Genomic DNA, 25,292 nt, shown 5'->3' with positions numbered 1-25,292 from the left:
ATGAAAACTCTATTGCACAGTACTCATCCATTAAATTCAGGAGCTTGGGAATTTAAAGGTAAGAAAAGAAAACATATATATGAAAATAAAGTATAAATAAACATTTACACAGCTTATTAGTGAAGCGGGGAGGAGCGGAAAAGTTTTTCTAAACATGATACCAAAGCTATAAACCATAAAAGAAGACCAATGAGCACCACTAAATAAAAAGCAAATATCTTCTTCCATTAAAATGACCTCCACCTACAACATCAGAAGGTACATGCCTACCTGGGGCAAAACTTCATCAACATATGAGACAGACAAAAAGCAAGTATCCTGACCACTGAAAAAGCTCATAAACCAGTAAGAAAAAAAAAAAAAATGAACACCTTAATAGAAAAATAGGCAAAGGACACAGATATACAATTCACAAAGATGATGACAAACGTGAAAAAAAAAAATCTACCTCACACATAATCCAAAAAATAAAGTTAAAACAGCGCCCAGATATCAGTTTTATTTGCTATAAATCAAATTATCAGTTATTTAAAAGGAAACTAAAAAGACAATTCCCAGAGTTAGTACCTGTGCTGAGAAACACACTCTCATACCTTCCTGGCAGGAGTGTCAAAATGGTATAACCTTTCTGGAGGGTCATTTGGGACTATGCTTCAAACACCTGAAAAATCGGGCATACTCTTTTTTTTTTTTTTTTTTCTGGTCAAGCACTAATGAGTTTATTTAGTAATGTAAAATCCAGTGATGATTAATTTTTCATAGCTGCCTACATATACAGGTTTTCATGGCATACAGGTTGTCAAGAGAGCTCTCCAGGTTACAAAAGATACTTGTCACCAGATTTTTTCTGCTAAAATAATAACTTTAATGGAAGATATGACAAAAAAATTAGATAAGATTTGGTACAGTATAAGACACCAGCAGGGTACAGTGCCAAATTAAGAACAGAAAAAAGGTCTTTAGAAGATAGCAGGTTCTAATATGTATAACTGTTTCAATTTGTGTACTGAAACTAACACATATTGTAAATCAACCATACTCCAATAAAAATTGTTTAAAAAAAGGATAGTAGGTTCTAGCTATTTATCAAACTATATAAACCTATAAGTAAAGCCCTACCAAATTAGTGTACCAGAGGTACCAAATTTGTATACCAAAGTAGTGGGACTTAGAAAGATTGCATTTCTTTTTTGAAATTCAAAGCATCTCTAGGAACTAGAAAAGTTATTTTACAGATGACTACACTAAAATTTTAAACAACAAATGATCTACTAAGGCAACGTAAATATGTTTCAAGACTAGAAAAACTATCCCCATACTTTCCTGACATCACTCTAAACATAAGAATCACAGTATGCTAAAATCTCAAAGCCAATATATTAAACATATTTGATATTTGGGGCTTTCTGAAATTATTTTTAGAATTTTACTTTACAAGTGGGAAATGCACTTTTAATTTTTTAATGACATTTTCCTCCTAGAGATAGAATTTAGACATTTATATCTTTTCAGAGCAAAACAGTCATCAAAATAGGAGACTAGCATAGTACCAGCCTACAGATAATGGTTACACATGCATGTGTCTTTATTAGTCTCCAAACCATTAGGAATTTATTTCAAACAAGGTTCTCTAAGCCTTCATTATTTGTATGCAAAATCCAGAGAAAACCAGTTTATCAAATTACGACTTCGTGGTCACGATCAGGGAAAATGTTACTCTTCCCTGTGAAGAAATACATGTCAGTCGTTGCAGAGGCAATTTAGACCTCTTTTATTGTCTGTTACCCAGGACAAACCTTTGCCAATATCTAATTACCCACGGAACCAAATTTAAATAAAATAAAGTATTAGAAGGTAGCCCATATGATGGGTATAATTTAGATGATCTCAGCCTAAATTTATCTTTTGCTCCTCAATAAAGCACACTGACTCAGATATACGTTCCACAGATGATATGCTTTTTCTTAATCAGTGCAGAAATAGAATTTGTACATCCTGAAAATATGTTTATCTGTCTATCCATGAAGAAAGCTTCCTCTTATTTGCCTCTGTCTTGTTTTGAATATATAATTCAGAGGTTTACAAACTTTTCCAATGACTGTATTTCAGCTTGTGTTTCATCAGGGAACATTTGAAAGGATGTTTTTATTTTACAGGTTTACTATTTGAAATTCATTATTGCTCAAGTTAGTAGTCGTGGGCAGTTTTCCTGTAGAGAGCAATTCCAAACACAATGAGTAGATGCCTGCTGGCCCGAATCAATAGGTTGTACCTCTTGTCCTTTCCCTATATTTGACCACACACTATTCTGTTGTCCATGGCCTCAGGCAAATCAAATTGGTCCTTTCTTCCCACCCCTCCCAAAAGGCCAAAACAGTTCAATGGCTACGTTTTAAATAAGATTTATAACTGCCTGCAATAATCCTTTGAAGTTTTCTTACTAGAATGAAACATGAGTTTTAGGAGAGTTTCTGATTTAGTTGAAGTGGGGGGGGCGGGTAACAAGCAATAGTCACAGTATTTTTTAAAAATATAATAATTCAGTGAAGATTATACATCAACTGATGTTGCCCTAAGTTTTCTCAGTTTTAAATGATTTTTTTTTAATTGCTAGGGAACAGGTTTAGACACAGGAAATAAAATACAGGCCAGTCCATTATTTACATGCTCTTCATCTTGGCCATGAGGTCTTCCAAGCTTTCACCAGAATCTTCCACTGTTACTTCAGGTACAGAATCTTCTTGCTTTGGGGGAACTGTATATGCCACTGTAATTCCTTCAGGTAAGTCAGGAATTGGACCTGAAGAATTTTTCAGTTCCTCTTCTGAAACCTCAGGTACCAACTGAATACCCCACTCATTGTCGTCATGTATTATCTCTTCCTCTTCTTGAACAACCTCCTGTGTGGGCAGTGCTGCTACCTTTTTCTTATATTCTTCCTGTTGCTTCCTACAACTTCTGTCATCACACTGAGGATTTGGCTTCATGGACATAGTAGGGAAAAAATCCTGCATTGCATTGTATCCAAGGTAAAAACTAACCGTACCAAAATTTACCAGAAACTTTAACACATTTTGTACCAAGATCCCAGCAACCACTCCCATAGTGGTAGGAAGACTGGCTGCACAAACACCTTCTCGTTTCAGTCTTCTCATCAATATTTGCAGCAACTACAAGTGGTGGAGTACACACAAAACAAGCAGATTCTCCAGGAATTATGAGCTGTATATGCCCTGAAACTGCATTTTCACTGACCCCAGACTCCATCCATGTTTGTCCAAGCTCATTACAAGCTGTATTTATTGTCATTCGAGCTTCAAAACTGTCCACACAGCTAAGAACTAGGTCAACAGGTTTTCCTTCTTCTAATCCACCATTACTTATTCTATTCATGAAACGTTCAAAGTTTTCTACTGTGGTTATATTGTAGTTGTGTACTTCAAAAAGAACATCAGGATTAATGTTCCTCAAAGTATGTTCTGCTGCTTGAACTTTACTTAATCCTGCTTGATGAGGTTGGAAGAAAAGTCTATTCATATTGGCCAGTTCCACCTTGTCATAGTCGAAGAGTAGCAACTTACCAATGCCACATCTTGTCAGCATTTCAGCAGTCACGCTGCCAACTCCACCAACACCTACTATTGCTACAGCAAAGGTACGGATTTTCTCATAGTCACTTACAATTCCCATTCGTTTCAATGCCATCAGGCGGCTGTAGGGGTTGGAATCCACCACTTCGGGGCTCATCTTTTCGACGCAGGCCCGACCGCCTCCTCCATCGCCGCCCCCCAGGGCCCGGCGACTTCTCTCCTGGGCCAGTTCCCGCTCCGGCTCCTCGACCCACTGCTGCAGCCGCTCCACAGACTCGGCCATGGCTGCGACCCTGGCCGCCAGTGCTCCCAGCCCCGGTCGTCGACGTCGCCGCCGCCCCACACTGTTGGCCTGCTGGGCCCGCGAGGGGTACGCGAGGAGGCACCTCGCAACGGCCTTCCTAGCCCACAACCCTGAGGAAGCCCTCCCGGCGCCTCCCGGACTGACAATCTCCGCCGCTCCTGTGGGCCTCCCGGCCGGGCATACTCTTGACCCAGCAACTTCACTACCAGGAATTTCATCTAAGAACATAATCTTGGATATTCCCAAAGCTTTATCCATGAAAGTGCCTGTCGTAAATGCTATGTAATTTTTTTTTCACATAAAGAAGAAAAATCTAAATATCCTAAATGGGATTGATGGAACAAACGGTGGATACATGGACTATTATGCAGCCTTTAAAAACAATGTGGTAGAAGACTGTCTTATGACATGGACCATGCTACAGCCAGTGGGAAGAAGCAGATTACAAAAGGGAATTAGGGTATGTATACTATAACCCCATTTTAATTTTTTTAAAGGTGTATGTGAATATATATATGAGAATAAACAAAAGGTATAAAGGATATACAGCAAAGTGTGTAATTGGGCCCATCACTGGGTAGGGAACTATGGGTGATGCTGGCATTTTCCTTTATTTTACTTGCCTATGTTTTCTAAACTTCCTGCGATAAACATGTATTACTTTTCTTTTAATTTTTATTTATTTATTTATATTTTGGCTGCGCCACTCGGCATGCAGGATCTTAGTTCCCCAACCAGGGATCAAACCCGCGCCCCCTGCATTGGAAGCACCAGGGTCTTAACCACTGGACCGCCAGGGAATTCCCGAACATGTATTGCTTTGATAATATGAAAAAAATAACAAGCGTTGTTAAGATGAAGGTTTTGTGCATGGCCTAAAATCGACAAAGGATGCATTCTCAGCTCTCCCGGGTGATGTGGGAATACTCACCAAAAGCGGAGCCTTCCCCGAGCTCCTTCCCGTATTTCAGCATGCAGTCGCCCAGCAAGCCTTCCGTCTGTGGGTACCCCGTGGTTTTCACCTGTCCTCGGATCTTCGACACAGTGTTCAGCATTCCTAGCTTAGCTCTGTATGCTTAAAAACATTATCATTTGTAATTCCTTAAAATGGCACGGCGGAGTGACAGGTACATAGCATGTAACAAATGGGGCTGGAGAAATCAAGGTCGCCCTAGACAAAATGTCAGAGCCCTGAGACAGGAAGGTAACTTGTGTCACCAAGTTACTCGCATGGTTTTCTAGATTCTTAACCAGGGTGGGTGCTAAGGGCACTGTTGCACAAACGTGATGAAAAATAGAAATTACGGCGCACACTGTGGACTCCCAAATAATAGTAACCGGGGCTCTCATTACCCCACCCACAGCTCACTCACTGAGTCACACACTGACACCTGGGCAGACAAATTTTCCTGGGGACCAATTGCAAACTAACAACAGAATTGCTGAGGTGGGTGTTGCAAACCAACTGGTGGTTAACAGCCCCCCACCCCCAAGAGTGTATCCAGACTGATAATATTTAACTTCATGGTACAGGGCCACTGCGCTGCACACTTCTGTCTAGGAAGCCTAACCAGTAGGAGACAGATGCCCCCATGGGGAACCGGAGTCTGTGTTGATGGTCCCTCAGGTGCAGCTCCACTCCTGGACCCAAGGGAAATGACAGGTGGCCACTAAGTCCTTTCTCTGACTTAGGCCATGAATGTTTGCTAATCCCAGCTCTGTGCGACACACCATGCTAATTACTGGGACTCCAGAGAGACCTAAGACAGCCTCTGACCTCAAGGAGCTCACAGTCTAGTTACTGGAAGGCAGAAAATACAAGATGTAATTATGCAAATAAAGTCTGATGTGGTGTACAGAAAGGAAAATATAACAATACGCTGAATAAAGATGGAAAGATGCCCCCCAAAAGTGCAGAAATAGTGTAAGATGAAGAAGGGGGAATGCTTATTAAGAGTAGGCTGCTTTGACCAAAGAAGAAATTAATACAGGACAAATCAGGAAATACCTAGGGGGAAATGTGACTATGAACTGAACACCAAGCTAAGGATTTGGGAATTTATTCTGTAGGCTAGGTGGTGGGTGAGGTAATTTTAGGTTGTAAAAGGGTAAATTTTTATTGTCTTTTATTTTAATAATTACATATTTATTGTGCATGCAAAGCACCAAGGATCCTGTTAAAATGTAGAGTCTGATGCAGTCAGTCTGGGATGAGCCCAAGTTTCTGCATTTCCCACAGTCTCTCAGGGGATGCCGATCCTCCTGGGCCATGGACCACACTTCGAGTAGCAAAGCTTTAGACACTCACGGTGCCAGTCTTTTTGAATCTTGCCCACCTCATCCTTGAAGCACTTATCCTCCTGGTCCCCAGGCACACAGGCGTCACTCTCCCGCCACACAGACACACAGACACACAAACACACACACACACACACACACACACACACACACATACACACTCTGCTCCTCTTCCCCACTGTCAGGGCGGGATGTGGGATGCAGCAGTCCTGTGACTGAGGGCCACTAAATGGAATGAGAGGCCGCTAGGCCTCCCTTCCTCTTCTCCAGGAATAACCAGAGGTGTCTGGCCAAGTGGACACTTTGGCCAGTACCTCCCTACCCCATTCCAGTGTCAGCTCATTGAGGGCAGGTTCCCTTCCAACTCAACCATATATCCCAGGACCCAGGAAACCCCCTTGCCTAGAGGGAGCATTTGCTAAACATGTGTTGACTGATTCATCAGGAAAAGGGACTTGTGTGGTTCAATCACGGATGAGGCCCAGGAACAGATATATAATTATGCTTTTTAAAACTATAATCAGCTGTACAATTTTAAAGAATTCTATACCTGCCATCCTGCCTGGACATAATATTTTATTCAATGTATGTTTTTAAATTTATTTTCTAGATTTTCAGATGGTTGGATGTGTGCTGATTCCTACAGTCAAGGCAATCACGATAATTATGTGCAAATAATAAATTCATACAAAGTAAAGGCAGATTTGGAAAGCCACAGAATTCAAAGCTTGTACGCCCTCTATTGGTTTCTATAGTTTAGAACTTAGGAAAACTTCATCAAGGGATGCTGCTTCAATACCTAGGAGTGAAAAGACCTCCTGTCCAGAAGCTGCGGTAACACTGGACCTTCTCATGTTTCTCATGTTTATCATACCTCACTTCATCAGCATTTAAGCCATGAAGTGAAAGCCATTTCAAAGTCACAGGCACCGTTAGAACAGGATGGCAGAAATTTTTAAAAAAAGAAGAAAAGAGGAAACAGCTGAATAAGAAAACATGGACAAAATATTTAGTGGGTTTCCGAAGCACCTCATAAAAAATGTCTTTGCTTAGCAGTGTCTTGCTGGTAAGACCAAGACTCCACCCAAATAACGTCACCATAGTTCACAGAAGTGTCTGTTCTGTTTGTCATCAGCTAGGATTCACTGCAACTACCTTTAGTCACTCAACTTAAAAAAACTGAATTTCATTATTCGGACACAGAGGACATTGTTTCTAGATCACGTCAACCATACGCTCAGTAAACCTAGATTATTAGAATCTGTGACAGCGAATGAACAATTGAATATTTCAAGACATTTTCTAACTTTACCTGGATTCGGCTGAAGATATTCTGTAGCTTTTGAAAGAATTTCTGCAACAGCTTTATTGGTAACGTCTATTTTCTTAAAAAAAGAGAAACACATGAAGATATTGGTAAATGACCAACACTGAATTCTACAGAAAAACAAACAGAGAAACAAATTTGATCAATTTAATATTTATAACACCATTTAATGATTTTAATCCAAATGGACATTTTCAACATTTTTGGAAGAGGTAATATTTTCTTAACTTTTTGATTCTGGGACATCCTTCCAATACTTGTTCCTCCCAATGATGGTGGAGAACACTAACTTCTTATTCAACGTTAAAATGAATATTAATGTAATATTTAGGAAACTTGGACAAGTTATTATGCTCCACTAGATTATCGGTTGTGCTTGAAGGTCTCTCAAAACCAAGACTAGACATTTCTGAGCCAAACTTTCCTTATTTGCTGGGTGAACTTGAATTTCTGTACTTGTATAAGGACGCCATAATAAGGATTCATGTGAGAAACGACCTCAGTAAGCCAACGACAAAAGAATCATCATCACTAGTATCAATATTATCACTGAAATACATATTCTTCTGTTCTGTGGGCAGAAGATGCTAACAACAAAGGTTTCCCTGCCAGGTTAAGACTGAATCTTTCCTTCCTCAAAACCATTCCTGTATACTCTGGCTGTTGGTTAACCAGAAAATGAATGTGAGACTACACAATAAAAGTTAACTATGCGCATTTCAATAGCTTTACTTTATACCATCAACAGCCCAAAAGAAAATGTTTTAAAGGAAAAGGAGATCCTGCTCATAAGAGCAGCAATTAAATAATAAGCAATAACGAGGAAGAAATTTTATGAGAAATGTACGATACATACTTGAAAAGCCACATTCCTAGATGGGAAAATTCAGTTTTGGAAATAGGTAAATCCTCCCCCAATTAACATGTAAAAGTAATTCAAAGCCTATCACACTTTCAATTTTTTCTTTTTTTGGTTAAAACTTGGCAAATTAATAATAAAGTTAGATTCATACATCACACTACATACAGGATTAAAAATATGGACCTAAAAACAAACTGTAAAAGTACGAAACTATGCAGGAGAATATTTTGAAATACGGGGGTGGAAAGGATATTCCAGGCATCACCGAAATCCAAGCATCATAGATGAAAAGACCTAAGTTCTGACTCCATAAAATTTCAAACGGAACGGTGAAAAGACACAATACACGAAGTTTGATAAAAGTGGTGAACAGAAACGAAAATGCAAAAAAATAAAGGGTTAGTATCTATTATACTCCGTACTCCCATTAGAAAAAAAAAAGCAACCTGACTAGAAAGAAGGCAATCCACAAAAGAGGAGAAATACAAGTTGCTTATAAACATTTGACAAAATATTCAGGAAAATTATAAATTAAAAGGAGATACTTTCCATTCACCAGATTCACCCCCCAAAAATCTTTTTTAATTGACTAGATGCCATATAAGGTATTATACAGGTATGGAGTAATGGGCCCTTTCATATACAATAGGAGTGCTAAATGATACGATCTCTTTGAGATCAAGGTGAAGTACCTATTAATGTACCATCTATCATACTTCCAGGGGCTTAGCATCTAGAAACATACCAGTAAACTGCACGGAGGTAAAAAGATGTTTCTTAGACCATTTTACATAGTCATAAAAACGGAAAACAACTTAAATTACAATCAATAGGAGATTGACTTGATAAATTGTGAAACATCCAAGTAAGGAAAACTCTTTAATCACAGGGGGAAAACACACAGAAGATCTATAGGTACTGGGAAGATGTCCACTGTACACTGCTAAGGAAAAAAGCAAGCTGGGAGTGATGGCTAATACAAAAAAACTCATTTTTGTCATTTAAAAATCTATGATCTGTTCAGGGTCAGAAGCTTTCAACGAAGCACTCTCATCCAACCTGAAATTGTATTTGTTCCCCTTAGCTGAATGCTTAAATTTGGGGCCCCAGGAAGGTTTAAAAAGACAGTACAGAAATGAAGAAATGAATCAAACCCATATTACTGACACACGTGTGCTAGCTGTGTGTGTGGGAATGTGCCTGTGTGTATGTGTACCTGACCTGGTAACGAGTTTTGTAAACTTTGAACTCTCTTCAGTATGTTCAATTGTTTATGAAGATCTTTGAAATGTTTAAGAAAATTTGATAACTTAATGTTTACATTTTATTAGAGTTACAAGAAATGTAAGTGCATAGGAGAATCCTGTTTTAGATTTGATGTTACGTTTGAGGGACTCCTATGCACTGCATTTGTATTGCAGGAATTTGCATTAAGGGAATTTGCTTAATTATGTAACTAGTTGGTGACAAATGTATAAGGATTTCATCTCTTCAGCTTATGACTTAATGGAAACTAAAATGAAGATTAACTAAAAATGATCATCATTTTTATACTGAAATTACTAATTTATAAATAAAATCTATATGTGCAGTTTAAGGCTTAAGAAGAACTAGGTTTTTTATCATATAATATCGCTTATATGTGGAATCAAGAAAAATGGTACAGATGAACTTATTTGCAAAGCAGAAATAGAGTCACAGATGTGGAGAACAAACGTATGGTTACCAAGGGGGGAAGGGAGGATGGGATGAATTGGGAGATTGGGACTGACATATATACACTACTATGTATAAAACAGATAGCTAATGAGAACCTGCTGTGTAGCACAGGGAACTCTACTCAGTGCTCTGTGGTGACCTAAATGGGAAGGAAATCCAAAAAAGAGGGGATATATGTATATATATGACTGATACACTTTGCTGTACAGCAGAAACTAACACAACATTGTAAAGCAACTATACTCCAATAAAAATTAATTTTAAAAAAAGAAAAAGAAAAAAACCTAGGTTTTAGACTTATAACTTTATATATATTCAATATTAATTAAAACACAATGTAGAGTGGTCATTCCATGTATACAACCCTCTTTGGACATGAAAAGCCACCAGGTATCTAGGAGTCACCTCTGAGGGGTGAGGATGAGAGGAGGTAGAGGCGGGAATACTTTCTACTTAGACTCTTCTATTTCTTTTGGGAAAAAAATGCCAAGAAACAAATGGCCTAAAACTCACACGCCTTGATGTACACATACTGGTGGTGCTTCCAGGACAGCCCAGGAATCAATACAAGGAATAAACCCTTTACAAATTAAAGAGGATGCCACCAAACATGTTGGCAAAAATAGGCAATCAAGTTGAACACTGAAAAAAATAACTCACGTAGTTTAAAAACAAAAAAATTAAAAACAAAACCTCCCTTCTAGAATAACTGAGGACATCGGGGGGTGGGTATGTGTGTTCAGGTTAGGAAAATGCAATGCAAATATCTCAGCAAACCATCAGGACAAACAGGGGAAAGCAGAGAGGTGAAAATTATTTTTGTAAAGCCTACCTGGTGTGAGGGCGTCTTTGTTGGTAGATTAAATCTGGAATTTCCATCTGTGTTGGTACCCTACCCCTGAGGTGCCCAAAGCCTGTGCCACTGACACTCCCAGACCTCAGCCCTTGGGTTAGAGAGCTGCTGGCAGCCCTGATTTCTGACACCTGTTCATAATAATCTTTTTTTTTTTTAATTTAAAGAATCGGGAGATTGGGATTGATATATATACACTAATAGGTATAAAATGGATAACTAATAAGAACCTGCTGTATAAAAAAATAAATAAAATAAAATTCAAAAAAAAATCCACATCTGTCATTATATCCTTCTAATTCCTTATGCAGTTTGTGTTTTCCCTTTTCCCTCTCTTGCTCACACTTAGTAGAGGTGGTCTTTCAAAAAAAAAAAAAAGAGTTCTTGGTTTTATTTATTGATTCTACCTTTTTGTTATTACGGTTTTATATTTTATTAATTTCTCATTTATCTGTATTGATTTCTTCCTTCCACCTAGAGTGATTTACTTTGCTGTTAGTTTCCTAGCTTTTTGGCTGGAATGATTTATTCACTCTCTTCCAACAATTTATTTTCTATTAAATGCATTGAAGACTTAGCCATATATCACAGATTTTGACATAGACAGTTCTCATGACTAAGTGATCTTTAATTTTACTTTTCATTTCCTCTTGAAACAAGAATTATTTTTACATGTTCTCCCATTTCCAAACATCCAGAATTTGGCAACTATACCTTCCTTGTAATCCTTGTGTTCTATGATTTTACTGTGAGAAATCTGTTGAGTTTTTTTCCCATATCCCAATAAATAACTGATTATTGAAATTGTTTTAAAGAAATTTGAAATGAATTCTCAATTTGAGGAATGCAAATATCTATATGATTTACAAAGTTAACAGTCATACTTTATGAAAATTCTCTATGAGCCTATTATTTAATTATCTGTTATTTTATGAGAAAGGTATGCAAAATCTTCTACTCTGATTTTTGTCAGTTCTCTATGCATTGACAGCTGTTACCTTACATATTCAGATGCCATGTTAAATGATGCATAATGGTTCATAACTGCTATAATTTCCTGAGAGATTACATGATACATCTTTCTATAATTTTTTAAAACCTTCTTTTTCCTTTTAGTGGCCTCATAATTCACCTCTTCTAGAAAGTCCTTAAAACTTCTTGACCTATTAAATATTTCCATGCTTTTCCCTGCTGTAATAAAACAGATAATAGATTTTCTTTTTGTATTTCTTCTGTCACTCATTCAGGTTTGGGGAGGGAAAGGAAGTAATAAACAAGAGGGGTCTCAGTCCAACAACCGAAACTAAAATTATTGAAATGTACTTTTAAACTTAACATCTCAACTGAATCATTTTATTAGTAATAAAGTTACACAAATATCTTTATCTATCAAGAGATTTTTAAAGTAATTTTAGGTATGCCAATGATGTTTAAATGTTCTATGTTTTTCAATCTTCAGAAACTAACTTTTTCCAAAAGCAAAACAAAATAAGCTTTCTATCAAGGCCTTAACATTTCTAGAAAATTAATTGTGCTCACCCAGAAAATAAGAAGCTCCCTGGAGGACAGTGTGGCCAGATCCAGGGTATCCTGAAGACAGTAACCCCTACACCCCCAAGGCACAGTCTGGGCCTGGACTTTCTTCCCCAGAATCTGCTGAAAGCTCTACTACCTGCTATAGCCTGTATCGTCCATGTTACACCTGAGGAAAGATGCTTTGCTTTCTCTCTGCCCTCTCTCACCTGGGGACTCTAATTATTAAAACTAGGCTATGTTTAAAGGTCCCAAAACAAAGGGGAAAGGACCTGAGGAAGCTGATAATTAGTGATGGTCCCACTTCTGCCTTCACCTAAACTACTTCACACAGTTGACCAGGAAGCTTGTTCAGGGACCGAGACTCTACTGTCTTCCTTTGTCATGTGTTAACAATCACGTCTGTAACGTGCTCATTGTATTTTTTAAATGCTTTCATACACGTTAATTTTTCTGCATAATTCTCAAAACATCCACATGAGGGCTTCCCTGGTGGCGCAGTGGTTGAGAGTCCACCTGCCGATGCAGGAGAAGCGGGTTTGTGCCCCGGTCCGGGAAGATCCCACATGCCGCGAAGCGGCTGGGCGCGTGAGCCATGGCCGCTGAGCCTGCGCGTCCGGAGCCTGTGCTCTGCGGCGGGAGAGGCCACAACGGTGAGAGGCCCGCGTACCGCAAAAAAAAAAAAACATCCACATGAGGCAAGCAGAGCACATATTATCATCCTTGTGTCACCCGTCAGGAAACTCTGAAACCAGCTTATCCAAGTTGATTGACATGGCTGGTTCCAGTGGATAAAACTTACTTGTTGTGCAGCTGCTGAAACACGTGGGAACAGGGTCAGAGTCTTCCACACATTATATCAATATTTATATATTCGAAGAGCCTCCTCCCCGTAACACATTTCGACTCTCCAAGATATTAAATCACAATCACTTTGGCCTACACTGTTTGCCAAGATGGACCATCTTTTGAGCATTCTGACTCTTGTCCACTAGAGGGAACCAGTTAGCCAATATCCCATCTCCCAAGGTCCAGGGTCTTTATTTGGACCTTGAAGTATAAAAGAACTGCCTTTTGGACTCCATAATCCACACCTGAATTCAAACATCCTAGATCCCCACTCTAATATCCTTTACAGTATCAGTATATATCACATCACAAGGAAAGTCAAATTTATAAGATAATTTACATTAAAATGTTCTCTTACCCTTTCCATGTCAAGAAATTCATCATCTAGTTTCGTTCCTTCAACGCCACTTATTTTTTCACTAAACAGCTGTAGAAATAAACACAAGTAATTGTACTGTACAATCATTTGTTATCACAGTATTTTACCCAAATTATTACAAACAAAAACAAAAAAACTCAGGTTCAGCTTGTTGGACTTTTTTGAATTAAGTCATTTAAGAAAATTGTTGGAATGAGTAACCATAGCTAAGAACGTGGGAAGATACACATTCCTCATTCATTCAACAGATATTTATTATGCACCTACTATATGTAAAACACATGGTAGTTGCTCTAGTAGAAACATAAGTAAGATTAATCCTGGTCATCCAGGAACCCACAGTTCAGCAAAAGAGTTCATATACCAACAGTCAACTAAATTACAAGGGAGAGGGCTTCCCTGGTGGCACAGTGGTTAAGAATCCACCTGCCAATGCAGGGGACACGGGTTCGAGCCCTGGTCCGGGAGATCCCACATGCTGTGGAACAGCTAAGCTCGTGTGCCACAGCTACAGAGCCTGCGCTCTAGAGCCCGCAGCCACAACTACTGAGCCTGCAAGTCACAACTACTGAGCCCACACACCACAGCTACTGAAGCCCACGCGCCTAGAACCCAGGCTCCGCAACAAGAGAAGCCACCGCAACGAGAAGCCCACACACCGCAACGAAGAGAAGCCCCGGCTCGCTGCAACTAGAGAAGGCCCGCGCGCAGTAACGAAGACCCAACACAGCCAAAAATAAATAAATAAACTTATAAAATACAAGGGAGAAACAATAAGAATACAAAATAATAGTACAGAACACAAATTATTGTAAACATCTTAAGTGATAAGCATTTCAGTGATTCATAGAAAGGATTCTGCGAACCTACAGTGTAAAAGGTAAGGGTGGGATCCATCCAGGACTTGTTTCCTAGAAAGCTTGGCATCTGAACTGGCTTTTTAAGGACAGGGGACATTTCAACGGGCAGGACTGAAGGAAGGCCTTCTGGTGTGAGGCAGCATGAAAAAAGACCCAGAGGCAGCAATTCGTAGGGCAGTTTCTCAACCTTGGCACTCTGATATTTATATCAGATAATTCTTTGCTGAGGAGACTGTCCTGTGCATTGTAGGATGTTTAACAGCATCCCTGGACTCTACCTACTAGAGACCGGCAGCACACACAACCCCATTGTGAAAACCAACAATGTCTCTGGACAGTTGAGAACTACTGATATAGGACCGAGTGTGCTCAAGAAACAGCAAGAAATTTGGTTTAACTGCAATGAATGGTACTCAAGGGAGAATGAAGGAAAATAAAAGCTGAAAGGTAGACAGAGGCCAGACCACACAGATTCTCAAATGCCAAGGTAAAGAATATGATTGAGAAGTCCCTAGAGTTTCTTCATCAAACAATGCAGTTGGAAAACCTTTTAGAAAACCAACTTTGGCTCCAGTGTGGGTTGGATTAGAAAACAAGGGGACTGGATGAGCAGTAGAAAATATGTTAAGTCACTTTCTTTAGAAAAGTACACATCTACAGGATTTGTTTACACCTCTAAAATACTTTATATGAATATAAAACTCAGTAGTAAAGGGAGGTGGGTACCACCAATTAATGGTAAAAAAAAAAAAATTGTAGGTTGTTTTAAATGTTAAGTGTGGTTTTCTGCTACTACTTATACACTACCACTATCAGACACACAGTGTTACTGTTTAATAGGAAGAATATACATGCAGACAGTATTTAACTAAAATTTGAGAGGGAATTACTTAAAGAGAGATGAAAGATTACCAAAAAAAGGTATAACTCCCCATCTTCCCTGTTTCTATGTCTTTGCCATCCCTCCTAGACAGAGCTGGAGTCTATTTCCACCTTAATGAATCGAGCTGGGCATGTGACTTGTTTTGACCCATAAAAACAAGCCTAGGCTCTACAAGATCTTGTGTGCTTTCACTCATTCTCTTGAAACCCTGCTGCCACCATGTGAACAAGCCTGAGATAATTTGCTAGGTGGTGAGAGACAAGTGGCCCCAACACCTTCAGTCAGGACAACTAGTTAATTCCCCAAACCAGAGCTCTTTAGTTTGACCTCCAGCTGACTGCAGACACTGTGAAAGCCCAGCCGATACCAGCTTAATCTGCTGACCCATGGAAGCATGGGCCATTTACATGGTCATTGTTCTAGACCACTAAATGTTGGAGCACTTTGTTACTCAACAGAAGCTGACAGACACACTAAGACAATAGTTTTTGTTTTCAGGCTCAGTATTGAAGTCAGAGAGGATTATTCTAATGCCTTGATACCAGGGGTAACCTTCAACAAGAACAATTGAGAATCCCATTGCCATACACCAAGCAGTGTTTGAAACAGATATCCATCAATTAAGTCCCCCAAATCTCTTTTTGTTCAGTAGTGAAATCATTTAAAATATTGGTTCTTAACTTTGGAGGTAATTTTCTGAAAATTACACAACCACACCTGAGGAAAAACCCTCCACGTTCTGTTGCATGGTAAATTGCAAAAATGGCCATAATGCTTTGCAGTTCCTCCCATCAAGATATGGATTTTATTTCTCCACCCATAACTTGCTTTGGTCAACTGAATAGAATGTAAACAACCCTGTGTGAATATTGACTTTGGACCTTATAGATACATTACAGCTATAAAGAGACTTGGTAGATACTTCTGCTCACTCTCTGAGGTCCACTGTGACCATCTCCATTGAATAAGCCTGAGCTTGCCTGCTAGAGAATGAAAGACTACTTGGAACAGAGATAGACATCCCAGCTGAGCCACCCCAGAGCACCAAAACCACAGCTCACCTGACCACTGACCACCAAGAGGTCAGTGAGCCTGAGCCCAGCTAAGATCAGCCAGACCAACAGACCCACCCAGTAAATCCCTGCTCAAATTGCTGACCTACAGAGTTGTGAACTAAATAAATGGGTTTTAAGTCACTATGTTTGGGGGCAGTTTGTTACACAGCAAAACTGACTGATACAATTACCTGCAATTTCAGAGGGCTACTGGAACCACAGAAGCCCATGCATATATCCTTGTTTTAAAATATCCCTTTGAAAATCCTTCTAGTATTGAGAGTTAGACCTGAAACCTACCCAGCCTGAATCAGTTCTCACTGGTTCAGGTTATACTTGTTCTATTTTTAGAAATCAGAGTGTCTAATAGAAGGAGTGTTCCCACTTTTAAGAACAGAAACTAATGAGATTAATATTTGTTTCTTATTTGGAAGGAGACACCAATATGGGATTTTTTTCAACAGGAGTCATGGTTAAGAGTCATGATCATTCCTCTGTTTTTCCTGAATTCCCCAGTGATGTTCAGCTGTTTTGAAAAGTAAGCATAAATAGACGCATGGGGCTTCCCTGGTGGCGCAGTGGTTGAGAGTCTGCCTGGCGATGCAGGGGACACGGGTTCGTGCCCCGGTCCGGGAAGATCCCACATGCCACAGAGCGGCTAGGCCCATGAGCCATGGCCACTGAGCCTGCGCGTCCGGAGCCTGTGCTCCGCAACGGGAGAGGCCACAACAGTGAGAGGCCCGCGTACCACAAAAAAAAACAAAAAAAGACACATGGTATTAGCTCTTTAGACCACTTGATGATATTTAATTCTTCATCATTCAAGAAGTATTGTTGAGCATCTACTATGTGATAGGGAGACATAAAGATAAGAAAGACAGGGGTGATCACTACAGGGCTCCTGATCTCATTCCAGAGTTACAGAAACTGCAGTCCTATTTCTTTTAAGTGTTGGAAACTATATATAAATACTGAAGCTTCTACTTCTGGTCAAAATGACTAGATAAATTCAACTATGATACATGGCCTATGCCCTCAATACATAGCAATGAAAGATTAAGTATCAAAAGAGAAAACCAAAAAGATAAGCAATGCTTAAAAAGAGAATAAAGTTTTTGTAGGGACAAGAAAAGGAACAGAAACACAATATGGTGAGCAGGGTTGAAGCCTCAGTCTTGCTGAGCTTCTTGTCTGCCACAGGCTCTGGCAGCCAGCAGTCTGGTTCCTTTTGGGTAAAAAGGGATCTAAAGTGGTCCATGAGACAAGAACCTGGAATCAAGCTCTGCTCAAAGCCAGGGGATGGGCAGGAAAAGGAGGCTGGAAAAAATATCCAGATGCAAACCACTGTCCGAGGTTAGTATGTTTGGGAATCTGCAGGCTCATGGAGACTGGAGAGCAAAGAACCAATCAAGTTACCACCGCCACCCGCCACCAGCTCTGTGGCTAGATTGAGATATCCCCAATATCACCATAGAGCAGAAACCATCATTCAGCATCTGGGCCTTAGGAAGCGAGGTGGAAGAAATCACAACCACTAGATAGAAGGGTGCACAGAGGGATTACAAGTGACAAAAAGACCCCCTCCCCAATTAAAAGTTAGCCTCTAAATCTAAATTCTAAGGCCCATGAATCAATATAACATCAAGTAAGATAGCCAAAAAGATCACAGATCACAACATGAATTTACTCCTGGTGAAAATACTTTTATGAAACAATCTGACAAAGACTTTATATGTTTAGACATTACCAATATGATAAATGAAGGAATAACTTCTATTAATAAAGAGCAAGTAATTACACAAAAGGAGGGGATTCTTAAATAGCTCTAAAAAATTAGAAATCTTGGAAATAAAAAAATAGATCGTCATGAAAATGAAAAATTCAAGAGATGATATAAACTCCAGACTGGGCATAATCAGAGAGAGAACTGGTAAACTGGAAAATATTACTAAGGAAACTCATCAAAGAACAAAAAATTTTAAAGGACAAAGAAGTCTTACTTTCTTAATATGAAATGTCAATGAATACGGAGCATAAGTGAGAGGCTCCAAGATATACCTGATAAGCATTCCAGAAAAAAGGACATCATATGAGAGAATCAATATTTTGATTTAATAGCTCTTTTTTTCCTACAATTAAAGGAAGATATGAGTCTACAGTTTGAAAGTGCACTCAAGTGCTAAGCAAGATAAATATTAACTCATACCTAGACACATCAAGATCTCAAGAATAAAAATTTCTAAAACTACCACAGGGGGAAAAACAAACAACCAAAGCAACAATAAAAATGACAGATTTCTCTTTGGCAAGAATAGACGCCAGGATACAATGGAGGTAAAGCTTCAAAGTGCTGAGAAGAAATAAGTGAAAATCTAGAATTTTATGTCTCCCTAAACTGTTGTCTAATAAAGAGAACAAAATAAAGATATATACAGACTATCACAGTCACTAATAAAAGTAATGCTAAAATACTTCATCAAGGAAATAAAAATTGAACCAAAATGGAAAGTATGGATCACAAGAAACAATGGTGAGAACAGGAACTGAAAAACTATGGTGGTAAATGTAACTATTGATTAAAAAATAAACAAGCAAAAGGGAAAATTAAATCCTTAAGCAATAATAACATAAGGAGTGGGAAGGGTGTCCAGTGGATATATATATATTTTTTTTTTTACGGTACGCGGGCCTCTCACTGTTGTGGCCTCTCCCGTTGCGGAGCACAGGCTCCGGGCGCGCAGGTTCAGCGGCCATGGCTCACGGGCCCAGCCGCTCCGCGGCATATGGGATCCTCCCGGACCGGGGCACGAACCCGCATCCCCTGCATTGGCAGGCGGACTCTCAACCACTGTGCCACCAGGGAAGCCCTCAGTGGATATTTTGAACAGGCTAAGGTTTGTCTGTGTTCAGGAGGAGGTGGGAAATGGGCATAAATGTAACACTGTTATAATAATGTATGAGAAGTATCTGCTTTATATAATTAATGGTAGCTACTAAAAGCACACAAAAAAATAATACACATATAATACTATGTGGGTTATAACATAGTATCCATACCAGCACATTTGGAAAATCAGTGTTTTCCAATCCAAAAGAAAACAAAGGCAAAGGATATGGAGGGGAACATAAAAGATGACCAGGGGAAACTACAAAATAAGACAGTAATCAGAAGTCCAAATAAATTAGTAATCATTACCTATGTAAATCAATTCAATTCAACCCATGAAAGGATAATTAATAGAGTAGATTTTTTAAATCCAGCTATATAAAGCTTTTAAGAGACACACCTAAAACACAACGCACAGAAAGAGTGAAAACAGATAAATTATACATACTAGGAAAATACCAATCAAACTAAACCCGGACAACAATAATATCAAACAAAAAAGACTTTAAGGCAAAGCATTAATAAGGATAGAGACTTAACCTAATAATAAAAGGAGCAATCCACCAAAATTCTGTTATAATATAATCCACCTAACAGTGTAACTTCAGGAAAAAAAAAAAAAGTAAAGCAAAAACTGAAAGAAATAACTGAAACTAACAAATCCACAATCATGGGGATTTTAACACAACTCTAACAGAAAACTGACAGGTTAAAAAAAAAAAAACTTAGAAGTGATATAGATGGTTTGAATGATCAAATTAATAACCCTAATCAAATATGCACGAATACATAAATCCCTCCGGTCAATAAACAGACAACGTATAGTCTTTGCAAGTATAGATAGAACATCAGAAACACTGACCATTTACTAGGTCACAAATCAGTCAGTACCACAAAGAACATATTTTTAACCATAATGCAATTAAATTAGAAATCTACAATATAAATAACTATGTAGGTATAAAATTTTAGAATTCAGTCCTAAATTACGATGAGTTTAAAAGGAAACCCTAAGAGGAATTAGCAAAATAATAATAACAACAATAAAAATACTATATGTCAAAACCTGTGAGATGCAGCAAAAGCAGTGTTTAGAAAGCACTGTATTACTGTATTTTTTTAAAAATTCATTTTTTTAAAAAAACACCTCAGTGTTTCAAACTGACACATATCATTCAATCTAATTCAACAAATATCTGAAAGTCTACCAACTAGGTCAATATGCTAGAGATACAAAGATCAATCAATCTACATTCCAGCCACTTACAGGCCCATTGAGAAGCAAAAGTAAATGCCCACAACACAATGAGATGCAGATAATAGAGATGCAGAATTTGCTGTTCAAACTCAGATGGAAGAAAGCAAATTAAATGGATGAAAAGATGCCAAGAAATTTCCAGAAATGAGCCTAGAAGAATATATGGAGTGCACCAAGGAGACTAGAGAAGAAGTGGCATTTCTGGCAGAGAGAATAGCATAGGCAAAGGCATACCTTATTAAAATATATATATATATATATATATATATATATATATATATATGGGCTTCCCTGGTGGCGTAGTCGTTATGAATCCTTCTGCCAATGCAGGGAACACGGGTTTGAGCCCTGGTCTGGGAAGATCCACATGCCGCGGAGCAACTAAGCCCATGCGCCACACTACTGAGCCGGCGCTCTAGAGCCCGTGAGCCACAAGTACTGAGCCCATGTGCCACAACTACTGAAGCCCGCGCTCCTAGAGCCCGGGCTCTGCAATGAGAAGACACTGCAATGAGAAGCCTGCACACCGCAAGGAAGAGTAGCCCCCGCTCGCTGCAACTAGAGAAAGCCCGCACACAGCAACGAAGACCCAAAGCAGCCAAAAATAAATTAATTAATTTTAAAATATATATATATATGAAGGCACTTAGGAAACAGCATAACAATACAATAAAGATAATGAAAATGGAAATCTGACCCCAAATGAAAATGAACATATAAGCATATGGGCAGAGGTCAGATTATGAGGCTGAATTTAATCCTGTGGGCAATGGATTTTTAAGCAGGTGAGTGATATGACTGGGTCTGCATTTCAGGAATATTACTTGAATGGTCCATGGGAGAATACACTGCAGGGGAACCAGAAGGTGGACAAGGAGATCCACTGGGAGATAAGAAGGGACACACAGAAGATGAAGAGGTAGACTGGGGAATAGTGTCCAAATTTCACTCTAAAACTCTCTTATCTTCTTCAATTTTAAACACAAGTTGCCCTCACCTATTCAGCTTCTCCGTGCCCAAACACTGCCTCTGACCTGGGCTGACTAGATGGAACTTGCGAATCTAAAATACACATAACTAAGGGAATGTGTCTCGTGTGGTCTTCCCCTGGTGAGAAAGAGGATTATGCTGCAAATTAGACCTATCCCAGGATTGCGTGTTGCTATAATCAGAGATAAATCTTCATTCACCAATAACAGGAAAATAAAAACCATTTTCAAAGACTACAATCAAGCAGTGATGTAAAAGAAATTTATTTGGGGGACATGAAGCTTTTGCATTTGGCTTTTCATCTAGATGTGCTGGGGTTTTAGTGGTAAATGTTAACACAGCCTTGGCCTTATTCTTGTGCAAAAATCTGTTTTCAAAGAAACCTTGGCTTCTCTACCTTCTACCCTTTTATGAAGCAAGAAAGTAAACAGCAAGAAAGCCAGAACCTAGGAGAAAATGTAAAAAAGCAAATTTTATACCTCAGGATTTTAGAATGTGCTCTAGAACAGTATTTTCCAATATGTGTTCCACAAAACACTAGCGGCACAGGATATGAATAAAGGTCAGACAAAAGAACAGCTCTTTCACCATATAAGCTTGGAAACATGGGGATAAACAAAATTAAGCAGATTTCTTTACTAAAACACTTTTCTGAGACTTTAAAATGTAAATGGGCATTGCAGATTTCCAAGGGGGTGCATATAAGATAGAGCATTTCCCACCCTTATGTGGTCATGAGAGATGTCTCATACAAGGAAAAATCTCAGTGGAGATTTTGAGAAGTCCTGAAACAAAAATTTCACCTTCTCTACTAGCTCCTTTTTTTTTTCTTCTTTCAACCACTTAGTAGCTCTGCTCTGCTCTTATCAGCTTGGAAAATATGGCAATACTCAAGTATAAATATAAATAATTAAGGAGACTTGTAAGTTGTTAACATTAGGAGATGAGCACAAGGTATTTGTGAGCTCTCTGTACTAGTTTTGCAACTTTTCTGTAAGTTTAAAATTATGTCAAAATATAAAATTTTTTTAAATCTCTGAAGGCTTCAGAGAGCAACCAAGGCAATCAGGATCTGAGGGGCCAAAATCATGAAGAAGGGAAATGCACGGAGAAGAGCCATGCATTCACAGCTGCTTTTCCCCTTTGGGGAAATTCCTGCCTTGCAACACACGATGTAAAAAATCTGAACAGAAAGCGTTCGCCTAGAACCTGCAGCAGTCTCACTGGGCTGGGGAGAGGAAAATTGAAGTGTGCTGCAACCTAGGAAACCAGGATAGAAGAGGCCAAAATTCCAGGAAAATAAGGAAACATAAAGAAGTAAACCCGACAGGTTCTGTGCAATTTCCCCTCAAGGCTTTTGATAATTCTTAAGCTGTATATGCACAAAGCAAGATGCTAAGCTACCAGTACTAAGAGGCTGCTAGAAGGCTAAAGATCTAAGTGGAGGTTTCTGCATTATCACAGTGATCAAGGGACAAAATTAGAGTTCCGGATGCCCAATAACGAGGAACCTCAGTAAATGGGTTTTTGGTTCAAACCCTGAAGGCCTAAGGCCCAGGACTAACTGCAAGGTAGAAAGAGACATGCCCTCACAAAGCCTGATATGTAAACTTGAATCATTACAATCCCTGTTTGCATCAAGATTCTTGACCTTTACCCTCATTATGTGCCAGAATAAAATTTCTCTCTGGAGGAAATCTTCGCATATAGTATCTGCCATTAAAATAAAAAATCTTCTAGCATGCCAGAAGACCGAACCAAACAACTGAAAATCAAGGGAAAAAAATCCAATAGGCAATCCCAATACCGACATCAAAACTATCTTTAAGATAGCTATGATTAATAAACCCACAGCTAACATCATACTGAGTTGTCAAAAATGGAAAGCTATCCCTCTAAATTAGGATCAAGACAAGGATGCCCACTCTCCCCACTCTCATTCAACTTGGTATTGAAGGCCTAACCAGAGCAATTAGGCAAAGAAAAGAAATAAAAGGCATCCATATTGGAAAGGAAGAAGTAAAACTGTCACAATTTCTGGATGGCACAATCTTATATATAGAAAACCCTAAAGATTTCACATAAAAACTATTAGAAATAATAAACACACACAGTAAAGTTGCAGGGTATATTATCAACATAAAAAAGACTGTTGCGTTTCTATATGCTAACCACAGGCCAACAGAAAAAGAAATTAAGAAAACAATCCCAGGGGACCTTCAAGATGGCAGAGGAGTAAGCCGTGGAGATCACCTTCCTCCCCACAAATACATCAGAAATACATCTACCTGTGGAACAACTCCTACAGAACACCTACTGAACGCTGGCAGAAGACCTCAGACTTCCCAAAAGGCAAGAAAATCCCCATATACTTTGGTAGGGCAAAAGAGAAAAGAAAAAACAGAGACAAAAGAATAGGGATGGGACCTGTTCCTCTGGGAGGGAGCTGTGAAGGAGGAAAAGTTTCCACACACTAGGAAGCCCCTTCATTGGCGGAGATGGTGGGTAGGTGGGGGGAAAGCTTTGGAGCCATGGAGGAGAGCTCAGCAACAGGGGTGCAGAGGGCAAAGCGGATAGATTCCCACACAGAGGATCGGTTCCAGCCAGCACTCACCAGCCTGAGAAGCTTGTCTACTCACCTGCTGGGGCGGGTGGGGGCTGGGAGCTGAGGGTCTGGCTTTGGAGGTCAGACCGCAGGGAGAGGACTGGGGTGGGCTGCGTGGAGACAGCCTGAGGGAGCTAGTGCCCCACAACTAGCGGGAGGGAGTCCGGGAAAAAGTCTGGACCTGCCGAAGAGGCAAGAGACCATTGTTTTGGGGTGCATGAGGAGAGAGGATTCCTTCCCCGTCTGCCCACAGAAGGCAGAGCACTGCCTAAACGAGCTCCAGAGATGGCCATGAGCCGTGGCTATCAGCTTGGACCCAAGAGATGGGCATGAAACGCTAACACTGCTGCTGCAGCCTCCAAGAATCCTGTGTGCAAGCACGGGTCACTACCCACACTCCCCACCGGAAGCCTGTGCAGCCCGCCACTGCCAGGGTCCTGTGATCCAGGGACAACTTCCCCGGGAGAATACACGGGGCGCCTCAGGCTGGTGCAACGTCACAGCGGCCTCTACCACCACAGGCTCACCGCACATTCCAATTATGACTACCGTACCGTCCCTCCCCACAGCCTGAGTGAGCCAGAGCCCCCTAGTCAGCCGCTGCTTTAAACCCCTCCAGTCTGGGCAGGAACAGATGCCTGAGGGAGACCTACACACAGAGGTGGGGCCAAAACCAAAGCTGAACCCCGAGAGCTGCGTGAACAAAGAAGAGAAAGAGAAATCTCTCCCAGCAGCCTCAGGAGCAGCAGATTAAATCCCCACAATCAACAGCCTCAGGAGCAGTGGGTTCAATCTCTACAATCAACCTGACGTACCCTGCATCTGTGGAATACCTGAAGAGACAATGAACAGTCCCAAAACTGAGGCAGTGACCTTTGGGAGCAATTGTAGACTTGGGGTTTGCTGTCTGTGACTGATTTGTTTCTGATATTTATGTTTATCTTAGTTTATCTTAGTTTAGTTTTTAGCACTTGTTATAATTGGTGGATTTGTTTACTGGTTTGGTTGCTCTCTTTTTTATTTATTTATTTTTTTTACAT

At 39.7% G+C, this 25,292-nt stretch overlaps 2 protein-coding genes across 9 annotated transcripts in view; both read right to left on the bottom strand.

Annotated features, from left to right (window-relative positions):
* SH3GL3 (SH3 domain containing GRB2 like 3, endophilin A3) overlaps positions 1–25,292 on the bottom strand; it is a 283,463-nt gene that overhangs the window by 41,805 nt on the left and 216,366 nt on the right. For 7 of the 8 annotated variants that reach the window (XM_067698412.1, XM_067698402.1, XM_067698392.1 and 4 more), the window contains 3 exons: positions 13,694–13,762; positions 7,505–7,577; positions 4,826–4,969 (listed from right to left, as the gene is read on the bottom strand). In XM_067698412.1, coding sequence (XP_067554513.1) covers positions 4,826–4,969; positions 7,505–7,577; positions 13,694–13,702 — 226 coding nt within the window. In that variant the 5' untranslated portion in view covers positions 13,703–13,762. Of the gene's footprint in view, positions 1–4,825; positions 4,970–7,504; positions 7,578–13,693; positions 13,763–25,292 lie in introns of those variants that run through there. The other variant, XM_067698436.1, reaches the window with a different exon arrangement.
* On the bottom strand, positions 1,731–4,001 carry LOC137202581 (ubiquitin-like modifier-activating enzyme 5). The gene is given in 2 exon segments (XM_067698342.1): positions 1,731–3,144; positions 3,146–4,001. Coding segments are annotated over 2 exon segments (1,212 nt in total). The 5' UTR covers positions 3,874–4,001; the 3' UTR covers positions 1,731–2,660.

The sequence above is a fragment of the Pseudorca crassidens genome, chromosome 1, assembly GCF_039906515.1.
Source record: "Pseudorca crassidens isolate mPseCra1 chromosome 1, mPseCra1.hap1, whole genome shotgun sequence".
Lineage (NCBI taxonomy): Eukaryota > Metazoa > Chordata > Mammalia > Artiodactyla > Delphinidae > Pseudorca > Pseudorca crassidens.
Note: the sequence above shows the minus strand (reverse complement) of the source record. Positions and strands in the feature narration are given on the sequence as shown.